The sequence below is a fragment of the Bufo bufo genome, chromosome 7, assembly GCF_905171765.1.
Source record: "Bufo bufo chromosome 7, aBufBuf1.1, whole genome shotgun sequence".
Lineage (NCBI taxonomy): Eukaryota > Metazoa > Chordata > Amphibia > Anura > Bufonidae > Bufo > Bufo bufo.
This window is the reverse complement of record NC_053395.1, coordinates 156,124,610-156,145,353: the sequence shown is the minus strand read 5'-3', so window position 1 is coordinate 156,145,353 and position 20,744 is coordinate 156,124,610. Positions and strand designations below refer to the sequence as shown.

The 20,744-nt window shown below is 44.9% G+C and overlaps 1 protein-coding gene across 1 annotated transcript in view; it reads left to right on the top strand.

Moving 5' to 3' along the window:
- POFUT2 (protein O-fucosyltransferase 2) overlaps positions 1–20,137 on the top strand; it is a 38,306-nt gene extending 18,169 nt beyond the window's left edge. The window contains exons 7-11 of the mRNA XM_040440973.1: positions 417–597; positions 1,610–1,733; positions 2,178–3,411; positions 19,989–19,995; positions 20,127–20,137. Of these exons, the coding sequence (XP_040296907.1) occupies positions 417–597; positions 1,610–1,733; positions 2,178–2,331 (459 nt within the window). The 3' untranslated portion in view covers positions 2,332–3,411; positions 19,989–19,995; positions 20,127–20,137. The remainder of the gene's footprint in view (positions 1–416; positions 598–1,609; positions 1,734–2,177; positions 3,412–19,988; positions 19,996–20,126) is intronic.
- Positions 20,138–20,744: the final 607 nt, after the last annotated feature.

Sequence of the window (20,744 nt, the reverse complement as noted above, 5' to 3'; positions counted from 1 at the left end):
CCTGCTCGCAGCTTAGCTCCATTAATTGGAGCTAAACCTAGAGTGGGTCCTCATGGCAACCCATGGCAGAACCCACAGCACTACATTCTCTGCCATAGGATGTCCATAACAAAATCCTCCGTGTAAACCCAGCCTTAGGCTACGTTCACATATGCCGTAGGGGACCCGACGGTGACCAGCAGTATCCAGCTATGCCCGATAAAGTAACTCTAGTAGCCTGTTCTTCTTCTGGAACAGACTATAGGGTTACCTACTGCATATGTGAACGGAGCTTTGCTTTGGTGGGAAGAAGTAGTATGTTATGCTGGCAGACTGAGCAGGTAATAGTGTTACCCCTCTTCTTGTGTCTTGTTTTGGGGCTTACATGTCATAGTAGTAGAATGGCAAAGTGCTCACATCTAATGTTTCCTATGTAGCAAAAGCCTAGCAAACCACTAGGGGGACCTTACCTTGGAGTTCACCTTCGAAGAAAAGACTTCATTTGGGGCCACAGAGAAGATGTTCCCAGCCTGCGACGAGCAGCAGAAGAAATTCACAGCCTTTTGAAAAAACTGAAGCTCAAGAAGGTTTTTATCGCCACAGACGCTGACAGACAAGGCACGTGTACAACTTTAATTATTCATCCTATTTTCCGGGTCTATTCATACCACATTAAATGTTTATGTTCAGTGCGCCAGGAAACATCTCCTGGTCTATGCGCCAAACATACATCCCAACGCATGCCATGCAGTTGTCTACATCATCCATCCTTGGATCCATAGACACGTCCAGCATATGTATCGGACGAACGTGGTGTGAATAACCTTTTAGAAACAGAAGGGTTCATCACATGAGAAAATGACTGCAATCATGGAAAATTGTATATGATGCATAAGGCAAATGTTTTCTCACTTTACGTCAGCTTTAATTTAGAACTCGGATGACGTTTCCTTTCCAATTTCCTAGTCACCTGAGCTTCCTACTGGATGTTGGTTTGTGCTGACATGCAAAATATTAGAAATTGTTAGACTGGGAAGTGTAATCCAGGAGTCCATATATAGATATGTATATAACCTCCGTACATGAGAATTGGGCCAAAGGGGTAAACTTTATATGTGCTACATATAGCAGTAAAGTGCAACATGATGCCCTGTTATTCCCAAGGAAAAGAGCTGACAGCTCATGTTTAGCTCTGATCTTCTGACTTTGTAAGCACTCATTACAGCTCAATTCTTATCAAACCAATAGGAGTATGGCTTACATATGTGTTTAAAAGGTCAGGAGATTAGAGATAAGAGCTACACATGAGCTGTCAGATGACGGGATTCAAAGAAAACACAGTGACGGCTTGCAAACAGACAGATTTTTAACCTCTCAGAAATGGCTGAACATTTTTAATAAAGACCAATTAAAAAAGTGAGTTTTAGCCCAAAATGGCCGAACATTTTTAATAAAGACCACTTGAAAAAATGATGGATTGGCACAAATGGTTTTGATCAAAACATACGGTATTTGCAAAGTAAATAATTCATTTTATAGAATAAATTTAGAGTTTGCAGGGTGCAGTAGCATTGCGTTTGCTTTTACTAGAATATAGAGTAATACTTGTTTTCTCAAATCTGTTTGTTAGATCTTGAAGAGCTGCGAAAGTTGATCCCTGAAATGTTGAGGTTTGAACCCACCTGGGAAGAGCTGGAGCTGTACAAGGATGGAGGGGTTGCAATCATAGACCAGTGGATCTGTGCACATGCAAGGTAACATACAGAAGTCTTATTCATCCTACTAGAAGTGTGTAAATTTGGCTCCTAAATTTACCCTTGTCTTAGAAGGTTTTGATGTGACAAGTGACATAATCCCTGTAGTTGTCCAGAAATTCCCCAGTAGTCCCCACAATTTTTTTTTTTTTTTACTATATAGATGTAGATGGATAGAATCGGGTAGAGATGTAAGGTGGGTGGTGTAGTCTACGTAGGTCACCAAAGTGATGGAGACACTTGTGCCTTCCCTATAATCTACCCCTGAGTAGTAGACTCACTGAAAAGGTAGGTTCAGTTCCTTCCTGAGTCAGTGTCTGGAATTTAGTCTTCATTGTTGCGCCCTTATTACAGATGCAAGTGAAATAATGATGGAGGTACAACAAGTTATTCCAGACAATTTTTGCCCAGATATATTTCACTAACACACTTCATGCTTCACAGATACTTCATCGGTACCTCCGTTTCCACCTTCTCGTTCCGCATACACGAAGAGAGAGAGATTTTAGGCTTTGACCCAAAGACAACCTACAACCGGTTCTGTGGAGATAATGAAAAGAACTGTGAGCAGCCCACACACTGGAAAATTGTCTACTGACCTTCTAAGACACTTTGGGCCTTGGGAGGCTTCTGGACCATGTTTCAGATACTATAGAGCTGTTACTTGCTCTGGTTTTAAGGGATCCTTGTGCTTTCTGAAGCTCACTGAGACGTCTGTAATTAGAGCTTCAGTTGGCGTAGACCTGGCACCACGGGTTTCACAAACAGCTGTTGAGGGATTTTATAGTTACTCGAGATGAGAAAAAAAGTCTGAAATTTTTTTTTTAAAAGACTGATGCCAAGAATACATTAATGAAATTCCTGAACAAGAATAGCTGCTCATAATGAACAAATATGTTCTCGAGGGTCTTGATGTGATAGGTCGGTGCTCTACGTCTTAGTAAAACCACATTCAGTATGTACAAGTCTTTATTTTTTTGGGAACATAATATTTTGTATAAGACTTAAGTAATTCTGTCTCCTTGATCTCTGTCCCCACCCTCAACCTGTGCTAGACGTCTGTAGTGTTAGAGGCGTCTTCAGTATTATCACAGGAGTGCCAGTTACCATGTTAAAGAGATCATTAAAAGTCTCAGACAAAGCCTCCAATTGCCTTAAAATAAGAATTGATGTTATACTCGCCCCTTTCTTCAGCGCTGGTCTAGCAAGTGACCGCTGCAGCCAATTACTTTCTGTAGAGATCTACTACAGAGGCCACGTCGTATACCTTCATATCACCGCTGCAGTTTGTAAACAACTAATGGCAGGAGGACCGGACCAGCGCCGCAGAGAAAGGGGTGAGTATAACGTCAGAATAAGGGCTCAAGCACACGACCGTATGTATTTTGCGGTACGCAAAAAACAGATCCGCACAAAAATACGGATGATGGCCGTGTGCATTCTGTGTTTTCTGCAGAATGGAACCGCAGGGCCCTAATAGAACAGCCCTATCCTTGTCCATAATGCGGACAATAATAGGACATGTTCTATTTTTTTTTGTGGAACGGAAATGGAATGCACACAGAGTAACTTCCATTTTTTTGCGGACCCGTTGAAATGAATGGTTCCGCATAAGGTCCGCAAAAAAAACTGAACGGACACGTTCATGTGTAGGAGCCCTAAGGCAATTGGAGGGCTTGTCTGAGATGTCTTCGAAATGATCTCGGACTCACCCTTTAAAGGGCATCTGTCAGCAGTTTTGTACCTATGACACTGGCTGATCTGTTACATGTGCGCTTGGCAGCTGAAGACATCTGTGTTGGTCCCATGTTCATATGTGCTCGCATTACTGAGAAACATGATGTTTTAATATTTGCAAATTAGCCTTTAGGAGCAACGGGGGCGTTACCATTACACCTAAAGGCTCTTCTTTCTCTGCAATTGCTTTGCCTTCTCCACCTTGATTGTTAGGGCCAGGCAGTTAAACCATCATAACCCCTGGTCTTGTCAATCAAAGTGTAGAGGGTGCAGCAGTTGCCGAGTGAGCAGAACCAATAGGTGTAATGGTAACGCCCCCATTGCTCCTAGAGACTCATTTGCATATATTAAAACATAATTTTTCTCAGCAATGCGGACACATATGAACATGGGACCAACACAGATGCCTTCAGCTGCCAAGTGCATGTGTAACAGGTCAGCCAGTGTCATAGGTACAAATCTGCTGAGAAAGCCTTTCAAGTGCTGCAGGTTACATGGCTACAATTCTTTCCAGGTGAATTACAGATCTGTGTCTGTACTCCTCTTCCTTGGTGCAGATTTTATTTTCATTTTCAGATGATTTATGCGTACGTTGCCAGTATATAAGAAGTCTATTTTTCAATCCGTGTTGACTGCAGCGAAGAAGAGAAAACGGTGACACTTGTTTTTAAGTGGGACTTTGAATATCGAAATCTGTTTTGTTTTTACCTCAACTGTTTTGTAGGTCAATAAAATTCTTGTAATAACGTATCTGTTTTATTTAATACATTTTAAAAATTAAAATTGGAATATGAAAAATCAATTTAGATGGCAACAGTATAAGGCTCCATTCGGACGTCCGTAGAATGTGTCCGCGCCCGTTCCGCAATTATCCGGAATAGGTGCGGACCCATTCATTCTCTATGGGGCAGGAATGGATGTGTGCTGTCCGCATCCGCATTTCCGGAGCGCTGCCCAGGAACCTCCGGTCCGCGGCTCTGGAAAAAAACAGAACATGCTCTATTCTTGTCCGCAATAGCAGACAAGAATAGGCAGTTCTATAGGGGGTGCCGGCCGGGTGTATTGCAGATCCGCAATACACTACGGACATGTGAATAGACCCTAAAAGAAACCATGAACAAATACGCCTACCAGAAGCGTTGGCGTTCGACCTTACGTCATCATTTTAGCTCTGTTCAGACCTTTTTCAGAAATATGCGATCAGTAAGATGCAGTCATGGACTGTGTCACATACCAAGGCCAACCAGGGAGAAGCTGGCCGTAACCGTCTATAAAACACTTTCAGGGTGAGCTCACACATAGTTTTTTTGAGCCAAAAGGGGGTTGGCAATGAATGACAAATATCAAAGAAAGAATTATACCTGTCCGTCCTGCTGGATCCACTTCTGGCTTTGGCTAAAAAAAAAAAAAAAAAAACGGCCACAAAACCCATCCTTAAAGGGGTTGTCCTATCTCGTAAAGTGGCATTCATTGTGTTCCTTTGAGCAGAATGACAAACTTACCCTATGCATGTAATTATCATTTTCATCTCCTTCTCTCGCTATTTTTCTTGAGCTGTGTTTACAACCGCAGCGGTGGATGCGCTTGCGCGGCCTCAGTCTTCTTTCCTTTGGCTGTGCTGGCCTGGTGCATGGAAGCGCGCATATTCACGCATACGCGGCCTCTTTCATTCCGGCCCCTCTCCTCAGCTCCATTGAAAGTACCTTAACAGCCCTTAAGGGGGTTGTCTCCCTTAAGTAAGTGGCATTTATCATTTAGAGAAAGTACATGATAAATACAAGCCACTTACTAATGTATTGTGATTGTCCATATTGCTTCCTTTGCTGGCTGGATTTACTTTTCCATCACAATATACAGTTCTCGTTTTCATGGTTACGACCACCCTGCAATCCATCAGCGGTGGTTGTGCTTGTAGACTATAGGAAAAATTGTCGGCCTCTCTGGTGACCAGGAGCGTGGGAGTTCACATAGACTAGTGCTTTTTTTTTCTTCTTCTTTTTTTCTAGTATGCAAGCACTGCCACCACTGATGAATTGCAGGGTGGTTGTAACCATGGAAACGAGCAGTGTATAATGTAATGGGAAAATTCACACGTCCGTGGAACACGGTCCGTGAGATACCGGACTGGCATCCTGCCTAGTGCGCTCCTGCCGTGTTCCATGGACGTGTGAATTCAGCCTAAGGATGCGCATTTGTGCGATGCTTAGGCTTCGTTCACATCACCATTCAGCCTTTCTGGGCAGGAAAACGGAAAGGACAGATTCGGCACATAACTGAGCCGAACAGAGTCCACGGGCCCCATAGACTATAATGGGGTCCGTTAGGTTTCCGCTCAGAGGAAGATTTTTGAAGTGGAGACAAAAGTCCTGCATGCACAACTTTTGTCTCCACTAACGGACCCCATTATAGTCTATGGGGCCTGTGCATTCAGTTCGGCTCAGTTACGTGCCAAATCCGTCCTTTCTGTTTTCCTGCCCCTAAACGGGAGAACGGAAAGCCTGAACGGTGATGTGAACAAAGCCTTAGGCCCCTTTCACACGGGCGAGTTTTCCGTGTGAGGTGAACGCATTGCACCCGCACTGAATCCGGACCCATTCACTTTAATGGGGCTGTTCAGATGAGCGGTGATTTTCACGCATCACTTTCACGTAACATTGTTATAAGGGGAAATAATAATAAGTAAAATGTTGCTTGAGGGGTTAAAAAATTAACTCGCCTCATCCACTTGATTGCGCAGCCGGCATCATCATCATCTTTCAGAACCTGCAAAAGGACCTTTGATGATGTAATCACACTCACCACCTGGTGAGCGCGGTAACGTCAGCGCAGGTCCTTCTGAATGAAGATAGAAGATCCTTCTATCTTCATTCAGCAGGACCTGCGCTGACGTCACCACGTGGTGAGCGCGATTACATCATCAAAGGTCCTTTTGCAGGTCCTGAAAGAAGACGTAGCCGGCTGCGCGATCAAGTGGATGAGGCGAGTTATGTTTTTAGTATTTTTTAACCCTAAATTGACATTATACTTAGCATTCTTTAATACAGAATGCTATTATTTTCCTTTATGACGTCATGTTATAAGGGAAAATAATAAAATCTACAGAACACCAAACCCAAACCCGAACTTCAGTGAAGAAGTCCGGGTTTGGGTCTGGGTACCACATTCAGTTTTTTCTCACGCACGTGCAAAACTGAACATCAGAACACAGACAAAACTGACTGCAATTGCGTGTCTACTCGCGCGGGTTTCCCACAATGCACCCTGAACGCATCCGGCCCTCACCCGCGACGCCCAAGTGAAGGGGGCCTTAGTTGGAGCATCTAAGGCACATCTGTGCAATATTCATACTGTCTAATGGGATGGACTATCTCTGCAAAGTGCTCACTAACACAGATTTAAGCCTCATGCACACGACCGTGGAACACGGACCGTGAGATACCGGCCTGGATTCCTGCTGAGTGCAGGAGCGCACGGCGTCATTGGTTGCTATGACGCCGCGCGCCCGCTGCTGTACAGTAATACACTCGTATTATCTATATGAGTGTATTTACTGTACAGCAGCAGCGGCACGTAGTTCCACGGTCGTGTGCATGAGGCTTTAGACAGATTTGTGAACAATATTTGAGAGTAATGGGTCTTCTGTGTATGTAGAAAATGTTTCAGATCTTTGCGTTCAGCTCATGCAAAATGGGAGCAAAACCGAAAGTGTCGCGTTTATATTTTTGTACAGTGTAATAATCGCCTCCCCCTGACTGCGCAGTATTTTCAGGGCTATAGATCCACGACGGCGCTCATAATGGAAGGTGAGACAACCTCCTTAAGGAGTTCCACAATCTTAATAAAAAGGTAGAAATGTCACTATTTTGCATCTTTGGTAACAGAATAAAGCAATCGGCCTCTGTCTGTGTCCATATTAGAAGGCAATGCATCGTTACGAGATATCTGCTAATAACCTGCAGGGCAATGCTCGCACGTTGTGCCGATTATCTCCTTAGGACAGTCCAATGCACTGACAATGGTTCTCATATTCGGGGTTCTTCCTACAGAATATATGAGGTCAGATGGGCATCAGCTTGTTAGGACCATATCTGATAATTGCCCTGTACCATGGCATGCATTGAACATTATATAGGTGAAGAGCCGCTTTAAGGCATGGGGCGGTCGGATGCATTCAGAGCACACCTTCTTGAGCGGTGGCCCCAGCATCTGGACTCCTGCTGATCAGACACTTCTCCCCTATCCTAACAGGCAGGTGGGTCCAACGGCCACGGTTAGTGTCCCCCATGCACTGGATCCAGCGCTGCCATTATTTTCTGTTCCTATACCACAACAGAAAACAAAAATAATCCGCCCTTAAAAGAGGCTGTCGTATGAGAAATATGCTACCTTTTTCAAACCAGCACCTGGATCTGAATACTTTTGTAATCGCTTGTAATTAAAATGTAGCATAGCCACTGAGCTATGGCTGTTTCACACAAGCGAGTCCATTGCAGGAATCGCGCTCCGTGCATGAGCGTGATCCTCCGTTCTGGACCATGTGCTCCCGCAAGTCTAGAACAGAGGATCACGCTCACACATGGAGTTTGATTCCCGCATTGGACACGCTTGTGTGAAACAGCCCTTAGGCCTCTTTCACACGGGCGTCCTGGATTTGTCCCGGGTGCATTGCAGGAAACCCATGAGAGTGCGCACACAATTTCAGTCGGTTTTGATTGCGTTGTTCCGTTTTTACCGCGCAGGTGCAATGCATTTTGCACGCGCATGATAAAAAACTGAATGTGGTACCCAGACACGAACTTCTTCACTGAAGTTCGGGTTTGGGTTCAGTGTTGGATAGATGTTATTATTTTCCCTTAGAACATGGTTGTAAGGGAAAATAATAGCATTCTTAATACAGAATGCATAGTAAAATGTGCCTTGAGGGGTTAAAAAGTAAAAAAAAATTAACTCGCCTCATCCACTTGATCGAGCAGCCGGCATCGTCGTCTTTCTTCTTCTTTCAGGACCTGCAAAAGGACCTTTGATGACGTAATCGCGCTCACCAGACGTCAGTGCAGGTCCTGTTGAATGAAGATACAAGGATCTTCTATCTTTATTCAGAAGGACCTGCGCTGACGTCACCGCGCTCACCAGGTGGTGAGCGCGATTACGTCATCAAAGGTCATTTTGCAGGTCCTGAAAGAAGAAGAAAGAAGATGATGCCGGCTGCTCGATCAACTGGATGAGGTGAGTTAATTTTTTTTATTTTTTAACCCCTCAAGCCACATTTTACTAAGCATTCTGTATTAAGAATGCTATTATTTTCCTTTATAACAATGTTATAAGGGAAAATAATACAGTGAATTGACTTTTATCAATTTACTAACATCATCTCCTAGCAACCATGCAGGAAAATCGCATTGCATCCGCACTTGATTGCGGATGTTATGCGATTTTCACGCAGCCCCATTCATTTCTATGGGGCCTGTGTTGCGTGAAAAACGCGAATTATAGAACATGCTGCGATTTCAACGCACAAGTGATGCGTGAACATAAAAATAAAAAGATGAGCGGGCACTCGTACACTTTGCAACCAGATTGAAATATGCAGAAAATCACCGCTCATCTGAACAGCCCAATTGAAGTGAATGGGTCCGGATTCAGTGCGGGTGCAATGCGTCCACCTCACGCATTGCACCCGCGCGGAATTCTCGCCCGCGTAAAAGAGGCCTTACTCAGTGAAAACTATTTGTATAGCGCCACCTGCTGTTTTGCCCTTTTTCTAAATTCTCTGTCGAATTCAGTAAGGTTGACATACATGCTCAGTTCCATCCTTCAACTGCCACCAGCTGCAGCAGAAAGGACACCCCCTCTGAGCTGCTAGCTTGAAAAGAGCAGTTTCATCAATGATTGCGGCGATTTCTGGATCCATGTGAGGTACAGGGCCGGTTCTAAGTTTGTTAGAAATAGACTGTCATGTACTGTGTGATATCTGTTGGGACATGGGACAACCCCTTTAAGAATTTAATGGAACATGAAATTTGATTTAAAATAGTGATACAGACACACACATGGGCAGCATTGGACTGTTCTACCAGAAGGTCCTCTGGTGGGCCCAGGCTTTGCTACCATAGTGGACCCCCAAAGGTCCAGAGACAAAAACATCTGAACCTGCCTTTGCAGACAATTACTTGCCACTCGGGTTTTTTTCTTTGAGTCAAAACCTGTTAGACTTTATTGATGATGTGGGGTTTGGGCCCCGAGAATAATTTTCTCTGGCGGACCCAAAGAACCCCAGTCCGAGCTTGCACATGGGAGTCCTATGGGTGAAAAGTATTACCATGCAGCAGGATTGCTTTGCACTATATTTACCACTAGGTGGCATTGTTTAGCTATAGAGAGAGGGTAGAGCCTATGCCAGTTTGCTCTCTTTTAGCTGGCCCAATATGAAAAGGTTTATTTTCAACTTTCTAGCATGGAGTATTACTACTTACACCAGGGATCAGTCACTCCAGCTGTTGTGAAACTACAATTCCCAGCATCCTCTATTAATTTCTATGAGAGTTCTGAGAGGAGCAGAGCAAGTGCCAGAGGTTGCCTACCCCTGACTTATGCCTCATTCACACGTCAGTGTTCGGTCAGTGATTTCCATCAGTGATTTTGAGCCAAAACCAGGCGCGGCTCTGAACACAGAACAGGTGCAGATCTTTCCCTTATACCAATCCTGGTTTTAGCATCACAATCACTGATGGAAATCACTGATGTGAATGTGGTCCGTAAATCGCGGATCCGCAAAAAAACGGAAGCCGTCTGTGTGCCTTGCGCAATTTACGGAACGGGAGGCCCATTTTAGAAATGCCTATTCTTGTCCGCAAAACGGACAAGAATAGGACATGCAACATTTTTTTTGCGGGGCCTCGGAACGGAGGAACGGATGCGGACAGCACACGGAGTGCTGTCCGCATCTTTTGCGGCCCCATTGAAGTGAATGGGTCCGCACCCGAGCCGCAAAAACTGTGCATGAGGCCTTAGACTGTCACCCATCCCCTATGAGGGCTAAGAATTCATATTATTAAAAGGCAGCTTTCACTTCCTCACAACTTTCATCATCGTAACATAGGGGAAGAAATTAGACAAATTCAGGCACACAAAAAAGGCGCACCTACATAAATAGGTCGGAAATTAATCGCAAAAGTAAAAAAAACTTCTGAATTAGTCAAAAAAAATTAAAATAGTCGATCAAGGCGCAAACAGGTGCATTTTTTGTAGTAACTAATAAAATAAGACTTAGAGCTGTTTCATACGAGCGTTTGCAGTCCATAAATCTCCCTCCATGTGTGAGCATGATCCTCCATTTTGTACACTGCTTGTCTTACAGGTGCGCACGACATTAGGCCTCATGCACACGGCCGTACCTTTTTTTTGTGGTCCGCAAATTGCGGATCTGCAAAACACAGATACTGGCCGTGTGCGTTTTCCATTTTGTGGCCCTCAATAGACCAGTCCTATCCTTGTCTGTGATATGGACAAGAATAGGACATGTTGTATTATTTTTTTTGCCGGGCCGCAGAACGGAGGTACCCCATTGAAGTGAATGGGTCTGCAATCCTCATCTGAGCCACAAAAAAAAGCACTCAGATGCAGATCCAAACAAGGTTCGTGTGCTTGAGGCCTTATACTGATTTATAATGCCATGTGCCTCTGTACTTCTACAGAATTAGGCCTCATGCACACGGCCGTTGTTCTGGTCCGTATCCGAGCCGCAGTTTTTTCGGCTCGGGTGTGGACCCATTCACTTCAGTGGGGCCGCCAAAAATCCGGACAGCATTCCGTGTGCTGTCCGCATCCGTTGCTCTGCTCCGTGGCCCTGCAAAAAAAATATAACATGTCCTATTCTTGTCCGTTTTGCGGACAAGAATAGGCATTTCTACAATGGGCCGCCTGTTCCGTTCGGATGCAAAATACTGACATAAAGCTGTCGCTATGATTCTGTAGCTCCGTGCCCGTGCTACAGACCACATACGGCAGTTCCGCAATACACAGGTCACCAGCTGTGTGCATTCCGCATCACGGATGCGGAACCGTTCACTTGAATGGGTGCGCAAATCCGGAGATGCGGTACGCAGCACGGGCACAGAGCCCTTACGTTCATGGGCATGAGCCCTTAGACATAAATGTTCTCAGTCACTTTGTAATATCAGGGTTGTGTCTATTTTGCTTCATTTTCCAGTTTGCTTGATACAGCCTGCAGTGTAAAGAATAGAGGATTTTTCTTATTTCCTGACTAAACTTCTGTCTTTTCAGCTGCAGAACTGCTGCCTCTGCCTTGTATGTTGGGAAGACTATTTTTTGACTCTTAGATATACACTCACCTAAAGAATTATTAGGAACACCATACTAATACGGTGTTGGACCCCCTTTTGCCTTCAGAACTGCCTTAATTCTACGTGGCATTGATTCCACAAGGTGCTGATAGCATTCTTTAGAAATGTTGGCCCATATTGATAGGATAGCATCTTGCAGTTGATGGAGATTTGAGGGATGCACATCCAGGGCACAAAGCTCCCATTCCACCACAAATCAAAGACGCTCTATTGGGTTGAGATCTGGTGACTGTGGGGGCCATTTTAGTACAGTGAACTCATTGTCATGTTCAAGAAACCAATTTGAAATGATTCGAGCTTTGTGACATGGTGCATTATCCTGCTGGAAGTAGCCATCAGAGGATGGATACATGTTCTCATTCTGTTTACGCCAAATTCGGACTCTACCATTTGAATGTCTCAACAGAAATCGAGACTCATCAGACCAGGCAACATTTTTCCAGTCTTCAACAGTCCAATTTTGGTGAGCTCGTGCAAATTGTAGCCTCTTTTTCCTATTTGTAGTGGAGATGAGTGGTACCCGGTGGGGTCTTCTGCTGTTGTAGCCCATCCTCCTCAAGGTTGTGCGTGTTGTGGCTTCACAAATGCTTTGCTGCATACCTCGGTTGTAACGAGTGGTTATTTCAGTCAACATTGCTCTTCTATCAGCTTGAATCAGTCGGCCCATTCTCCTCTGACCTCTAGCATCCACAAGGCATTTTTGCCCACAGGACTGCTGCATACTGGATGTTTTTCCCTTTTCACACCATTCTTTGTAAACCCTAGAAATGGTTGTGCGTGAAAATCCCAGTAACTGAGCAGATGGTGAAATACTCAGACCGGCCCGTCTGGCACCAACAACCATGCCACGCTCAAAATTGCTTAAATCACCTTTCTTTCCTACACTGCGTGCAGAATTATTAGGCAAATGAGTATTTTGACCACATCATCCTCTTTATGCATGTTGTCTTACTCCAAGCTGTATAGGCTCGAAAGCCTACTACCAATTAAGCATATTAGCTGATGTGCATCTCTGTAATGAGAAGGGGTGTGGTCTAATGACATCAACACCCTATATTAGGTGTGCATAATTATTAGGCAACTTCCTTTCCTTTGGCAAAATGGGTCAAAAGAAGGACTTGACAGGCTCAGAAAAGTCAAAAATAGTGAGATATCTTGCAGAGGGATGCAGCACTCTTAAAATGGCAAAGCTTCTGAAGCGTGATCATCGAACAATCAAGCGTTTCATTCAAAATAGTCAACAGGGTCGCAAGAAGCGTGTGGAAAAACCAAGGCGCAAAATAACTGCCCATGAACTGAGAAAAGTCAAGCGTGCAGCTGCCAAGATGCCACTTGCCACCAGTTTGGCCATATTTCAGAGCTGCAACATCACTGGAGTGCCCAAAAGCACAAGGTGTGCAATACTCAGAGACATGGCCAAGGTAAGAAAGGCTGAAAGACGACCACCACTGAACAAGACACACAAGCTGAAATGTCAAGACTGGGCCAAGAAATATTTCAAGACTGATTTTTCTAAGGTTTTATGGACTGATGAAATGAGAGTGAGTCTTGATGGGCCAGATGGATGGGCCCGTGGCTGGATTGGTAAAGGGCAGAGAGCTCCAGTCCGACTCAGACGCCAGCAAGGTGGAGGTGGAGTACTGGTTTGGGCTGGTATCATCAAAGATGAGCTTGTGGGGCCTTTTCGGGTTGAGGATGGAGTCAAGCTCAACTCCCGGTCCTACTGCCAGTTTCTGGAAGACACCTTCTTCAAGCAGTGGTACAGGAAGAAGTCTGCATCCTTCAAGAAAAACATGATTTTCATGCAGGACAATGCTCCATCACACGCGTCCAAGTACTCCACAGCGTGGCTGGCAAGAAAGGGTATAAAAGAAGAAAATCTAATGACATGGCCTCCTTGTTAACCTGATCTGAACCACATTGAGAACCTGTGGTCCATCATCAAATGTGAGATTTACAAGGAGGGAAAACAGTACACCTCTCTGAACAGTGTCTGGGAGGCTGTGGTTGCTGCTGCACGCAATGTTGATGGCGAACAGATCAAAACACTGACAGAATCCATGGATGGCAGGCTTTTGAGTGTCCTTGCAAAGAAAGGTGGATATATTGGTCACTGATTTGTTTTTGTTTTGTTTTTGAATGTCAGAAATGTATATTTGTGAATGTTGAGATGTTATATTGGTTTCACTGGTAAAAATAAATAATTGAAATGGGTATATATTAGTTTTTTGTTAAGTTGCCTAATAATTATGCACAGTAATAGTCACCTGCACACACAGATATCCCCCTAAAATAGCTAAAACTAAAAACAAACTAAAAACTACTTCCAAAAATATTCAGCTTTGATATTAATGAGTTTTTTGGGTTCATTGAGAACATGGTTGTTGTTCAATAATAAAATTTATCCTCAAAAATACAACTTGCCTAATAATTCTGCACTCCCTGTATTCTGACATTCAGTTTGGAGTTCAGGAGATTGTCTTGACCAGGACCACACCCCTAAATTAATTGAAGCAACTGCCATGTGATTGGTTGACTAGATAATTGCATTAATGAGAAATAGAACAGGTGTTCCTAATAATTCTTTAGGTGAGTGTAAATGTCATCAGTCACTTTGTAATATCCGGGTTGTGTCTGTTTTACCACATTTTCCAGCGCCTTTTTTTGCACCTGAATTAGGCGCATAAACAGCCTTATTTTTACTCCACTCCTGACCAAGCTTTTTTTCTGGTTTGTTTTAGGGGGAACTTGCGCATTTTTGTGCATTGTAAGAGATAGAGTTGCAACTTTTTTCCATTTATTTGTGCAATTTCTTCATGGGCAAACCAATGGGACAAGTCTTAGGGGGTCATTTATTAAGACCTGCGTTTTAGATCTTTAGGTCTTAATAAGCCCCTGCGCTGGCAGTGGATCTGCTGGGGTTATGAAGAGGCGCCGGCCTCTACATCCACTGCCGCTTCTAAATGTCAGACAGCTTCCTTGCTGTCTAGACCATTTTTTACATCTAAAACAGGTGTAGAAAATGGTAAATCTGTCTGTCCCCTTCGCTTTGCGCCGCAATCTGCGCTAGAAATACGCCTAAGATAAGCGTATTTCTGGTTAGTAAATGACCCCCTTAGTAAATATCAACCTGTCTTACAAGAAAACAACCACTAGAGGTCAGACTTAAACCAAATACGATTAAGCTGATTTATTAAAGGGGTATTCCGGTTGCGTTCCGGAGATAGCTGAGTACAGCACTCGGCTATCTCCAGAATTCCCATATAAATGAATGGAGCAGCTGGTCGCACAAGTGGAGGCTGTTTTGGAGGCAGGTACTATACTATTTTGCATAGTACCATAGTACTAATGCCTTGAGCATGGACTCCTACACAAACGTATTTTTTTCTGTGTCATTTCCATTTTTTTTTAGGCCTGTATGTGAAACCATTCACTTCAATGGGGCTTCAAAAAATAGAACTCCGCATCCGCATGGCCGTTCCGCCAAAAAATTGAACATGTCCTATTATTGCCTGCATTACAAACAAGGATAAGATTTTTATATTAGGGGCCAGCTGTTCCGTTCCATGAAATGCGAAATGCACACGACTGGTATTCATGTTTTGTGGACCGCAAAACATCCAACGGTCGTGTTGCAGCCAGCCAGTACCGCAGGGGCAACACGTGAAGTGCACGGTGGACCGATGAGGGGCCAAATAATAACACACAGTTCATCCGTTTACTCACGGTTAGCAGATAGCCTCCCTGGGCTGGCAGCACATGTTGAGGTGGACAGCACAAAATCCGCCGGGGCACGCTCTGTGGTAGGAAGCATCAGCCAAGATGGTGGTTGAGGTGCCCTTGATGTTAGGGGTGCTTAGGGTGCTTGTTGCGGCTAAGTCCCTTGATGGTATTTGTCGTGACGCCAGTACCGTTAATGGTGGTACAACCAATAGTAGTAATAATGAGGTAGACAGTGGTAATAATGAGGTAGACCAGCCTATGAACAGGGATACAACAGGTGTTGTAGTACAAAATAACATGCAGTATGATAATGCAATTTTAAGTTATTTTGCAGTTCCCACGTGTCCTGAGTGGGACGCTGCATACCCCCATGGTAAAATATGAGTCTCCCTCGACATTGGTAATATCTGAAGCTGTGGATCTCTAAGCCGATTCCTGAAATACACCAAATGCACACCACCAAATATGCACATGTGAATATAAACATTGCACAGTCCTCCACAGCTGTACTGAGGCTTTGTGGCTCGGGCCTTCTTCTTCTAACCCGTTCCCTCTGGGGTTTAGGCTTACTATCAGGGTCTCTGGTAACAATGGCGGGTTGCCAGAGAATATTGGTTCCTGCAAAACCAGTGGCGTATTGATTCTGAGTACTTGGTGGCACATACTTTGCAGCAGGCCGCACGGGGGTGGTAGAAGGTTCCTGCTCTAGATCCTCCTCAGACTCAGAGTCTTTATTAAGCTCCTGGATCTCCATGGGCTGTCCTGGCCGACGTACTGCGGTAGCATAAGGTCCACGTGTACCCTCTGCAGGGGTGAACTCTACCACATCATTGACATATAGGCTATGTAGCCAAGGGGGAAGCTCCTTCCTTTTCACAGACCGGCGATTGACATAGTAATCACGATTGGTCTCGATATCGCGGATGAATCCAAATCCCCGTTGTTTGCAAAAGTCCAGCACTCGGCCCAGTTTCCGTACTGGTACCGGGAAATCCTTTACCGGTGCCTCCAGTAATTTACGGGTTAGACACTCATTATACTTCTTGCAAGCGTGGGTGCGCGGGAGTCGAGCGGACTTAATCTCCGCGGACAACTTAGCCCAAAGTGCTGTCTGTTCCATGGTGGGCCACACTATGGCGGGGGCATCAGCAACCAGACCGGACCTTTCGGCAAATTTTCGAAGCTGGTGTCGCGGCATCGCAACTGCATGCTGACCTGCACCGCCATCCGCAGATTCAGTGTTGCGGTCCTCACTACGTTCCCTCCAGTGGCGGTCCCACAAGTCTTGTACACGAACCTGCAGTTCTGGAGTCATATGCGTAGGGGTCCATGTCAGAGCGGCGGACAGGGTCCCGTCCGGATTCAATCTCTGGTGCAGAGCTCTCTTGCTTTTCTGCCATGCTGCTTCGGCAATTCACTCCTCTCTCCATGCAGCAATTAGCGTCTCTTTTGAACGTGCGCACGCACGTCACGCTCTTCCTGAGTCTTAGGCCCGCCTCCCAGGTCTGTCTGAGTGACAGGAGCGGCGCAACCATTATCCACCATACTAGGGGCGGTCTCAGTGAATCGGGTGTCCGGAACAACAACGGTCAGTACTCCATTTGGGTTGGATGGTGTAGGGGCACGCAATAATGGAGCAGTCTTTTGTGTATTAAGATATTCATAGGTGGCGATGTCTTTGTCACAACATCCAATAGGTGGGCACATCGATAGTCCACACATGGTTCCACCCATTCTGCTCTGCGGCAGGACTTTTCATAGGGCAGAGGAGGCGGCGCTGTGTTTGCATACAGGGTTGGCCTCTCGGAATTGATACAGCAAAAGGTAGGACGGGCTGGCCGGACAATTTTGCATAAATGGGTGGAACTAGGTTTTCCCGTTTTTCAGGGGGTGTCGCTAACTTGTCCACAGTGATGGCGCAGTATTTTTTTAAACAAGAATTCCGGCGGCCATCTTAAATGCATATAAATAGTCTATTTATTGACAGCAAGCCGTTTTAGTGACACACAAATGTCTGTTTTTCTCACTTTTAACACTATGATTTTTATGCTGGGAACTAGTCTAGCACTTCCATGCAATTTTCAAGCAGTTTAAACTGTTCTGTAGCCGAAAACAGTGCACAATAAGCAAAAGTCTTCTAATCAAGGAAAGGGGCTTATTCACATACAACAGTCTTTCAAATATGGCGCAAGGGTTAATATCCTGTTCGTGACGCCAAGAAAAGATATGCAACCAGCCAGTACCGCAGGGGCAACAGCCAAACAATAACACACAGTTCATCAGTTTACTCACGGTTATCAGAAAGCCTCCCTGGGCTGGCAGCACAGTGTTGAGGTGGACAGCACGAAATCCTCCGGGGCACGCTCTGTGGTAGGGAAGCATCAGCCAAGATGGTGGTTGAGGTGCCCTTGATGTTAGGGGTGCTTAGGGTGCTTGTTGCGGCTGAGTCCCTTGATGGTATTTGTCGTGACGCCAGTACCGTTAATGGTGGTACAACCAATAGTAGTAATAATGAGGTAGACAGTGGTAAGATGCAACTCACAACTTTTACTAATGTTGGTTCCAGTTGCAGCAGGTACATCAATCAAAATGCAGTCTTTGTTAGTAGTAGAGTTAATCTGTGAATCCACTGTTCCTAGGCTTCTTGGGCTCTGATTCAGGCTGTGGTTACCTTACTTCAGTTGGTATGCTCAGTCCTATACCTTGTCTTTCCCCTCCAAGCTGAATATTGGGACAGGTAGCTACTCTGTTTCCCAGAATTATGGTGTGGCTGCCAAAAGCTATAAGTCCTCCACCATGCGCAAAGGTGTCTGTGGCCCTAAATAACGGCTATTATCACAGATGAATCTTTCTGATGCTTGGGTCTGTTCCAGGGAGGCAAACTCTCTCCTACTGGTCAGGGATACAAGTATATAGTCCGGCCACAGAAGGAAAGCAGTCTTCTGCGCCTCACACCCTGGTACTACCACATAGCGAAGTTGGCTCCACTCACTAATCTGTGGTGTGTAGTCTTCACTCTGCATTCTCATCTCTGTTTGAATTTGAATTCTCTTCCACACTAGGCCTTGCTAAGGTTTATATATGACCTAAGTGCTATCCCCATCTAGTGGTGGGATGTATAAATTACACCAGACCAGACTATGAACAGGGATACAACAGGTGATGTAGTACAAAATAACATGCAGTATGATAATGCAATTTTAAGCTATTTTGCAGTTCCCACGTGTCCTGAGTGGGACGCTGCAGTGTGCGGGAGATTTATCAAACTGGTGTCAAGGAAAACTGTCCTAGTTGCCTCATAGCAACCAATCAGATTCAACTTTTCATTTTCCGAACGAGCGCTGAAAAATGAAAGGTGGAATCTGATTGGTTGCTATGGGCAGGCAACTAAGGGTACTTTCACACTAGCGTTATTCTTTTCCGGCATTGAGTTCCATCCTAGGGGCTCTATACTGGAAAAGAACTGATCAGTTTTATCCCCATCCATTCTGACTGGAGAGAAATCCGTTCAGGATGCATCAGGATGTCTTCAGTTCAGTCACTGAACGGCGTTTTGGACGTATTATCTCAGTCCAAAATTCCGGATCAGTTGCCGGAATGCCGGATCTGGCATTAATTTACATTGAAATGTATTAGTGCATTAAAAATACCGCAATGCCGGGTCTGTCCTTCCGGTCTGCGCATGCGCAGACCATTAAAAGTGTGAACAAAATATATCATGGATCTGTTTCTCCGGATGACACCCGGAGAGACGGATCCGTTCTTGCAATGCATTTGTAAGACGGATCCGCATCCGGATCTGTCTACAAATGCTCTCCGTTTGCATGCAGATTGCCGGATCACGCTGCCGCACGTGTAAAAAGTAGCCCATGCCAGTTCTACTTTAAACCAGTTTAAATCTCCCACTTAGTTCCTGTAGCATTTCCAGACATCTACAATGTATTTTTGGAGGTGACACAAAAATATAACTGATGATATTATCGTGTCTCATAATATTATGTCATAAATCACACTGATAGTCCATATTACTCAGACGCACGTCATCCTAATGATGATTTACCAGCAAAGTCCAAATCTCAGATTTCCCTAGCTTCTGATTTAGAAATGTGACTCCCATTGAAATGTGTCCTTATTACGGTAAATCATCTTTATATTCTAAAATAAATATGGAATAAAAGTTTATATGTATTGTCTCATGATCCCAATAGCTCCGGAAACTAAGGCCATGTTTGCACTGCGTTTGCGCGAACCCGTTTGCCGTATTCACCAGTTAAAGCTCATGGTACATACGCTGAACATAGCTATAGGCCCCCATTTACCCATCCTTTTGGCTTTTGGCCATACTTTTTTTTTTTACTGTACAGAACAGGGGCAGCAACCTCCAGCTGTTGTGAAACTACAACTCCCACCGTCCAGTGCCATACATTGGGAGGTGCACTGTACTGGTCTCCTGTGCAGTGGAGAACGGGGGCTTAGCTCTCAAATAACAGCCGGTCTCCTGCTCTATCGGCCCTGATTGCCACCGATCCCAGCTGCTTAACCCCTTAAATGCCGCACTTAATAGCGACAGCGGCATCTAAGTGGTTTCAGAGGGAGAAAGCTCCCTCTGCCAGGAATCAGCACTGCTGTGAATGAGATTGTGGGGTGCAGATATCAGATGGGGACCTAATGAAGGCCTGCTCTCAGTGTATGCCTATTAGGCCTTACTCACACAGTCATTGGGCCACATTTACTAAGCTCACCTTTTTTGGACTAAAAAAAAAAACTGGCGTATTGGCAAAATCTGTCTTCAATTTGCGCCTCATTTATTATCCTTTCATAAATTTAGTTTGTCTTTTTTGGCTTAAAGGGGTTATCCCATCATAATGATCACTGTTAAATCTGTTAATGATTTGACAGTAATCATTTTTGTAAATATACTTTATTAACAAATTCCCACCGATTAGGAGAAAATTCATCCCCACTTACCTCATTGTTGTGACTCGGTCTCCCCTGGTTACGACCACCGCTCTTCCGCAAAATCCCGATGGTCGCGCTTGCCCAGAAGACTTCTTCTTTTCTCCCGGCCGGGCCACTCGCTGTCCTGAACGCGCACGCTGCCGCGCATGCGCGACGGTGACTTCTTCCCGGCCAGAATAGTACAGAGCTGCGAACGCGCACGCCGGCTCTGTACTATACTGGCCAGAAA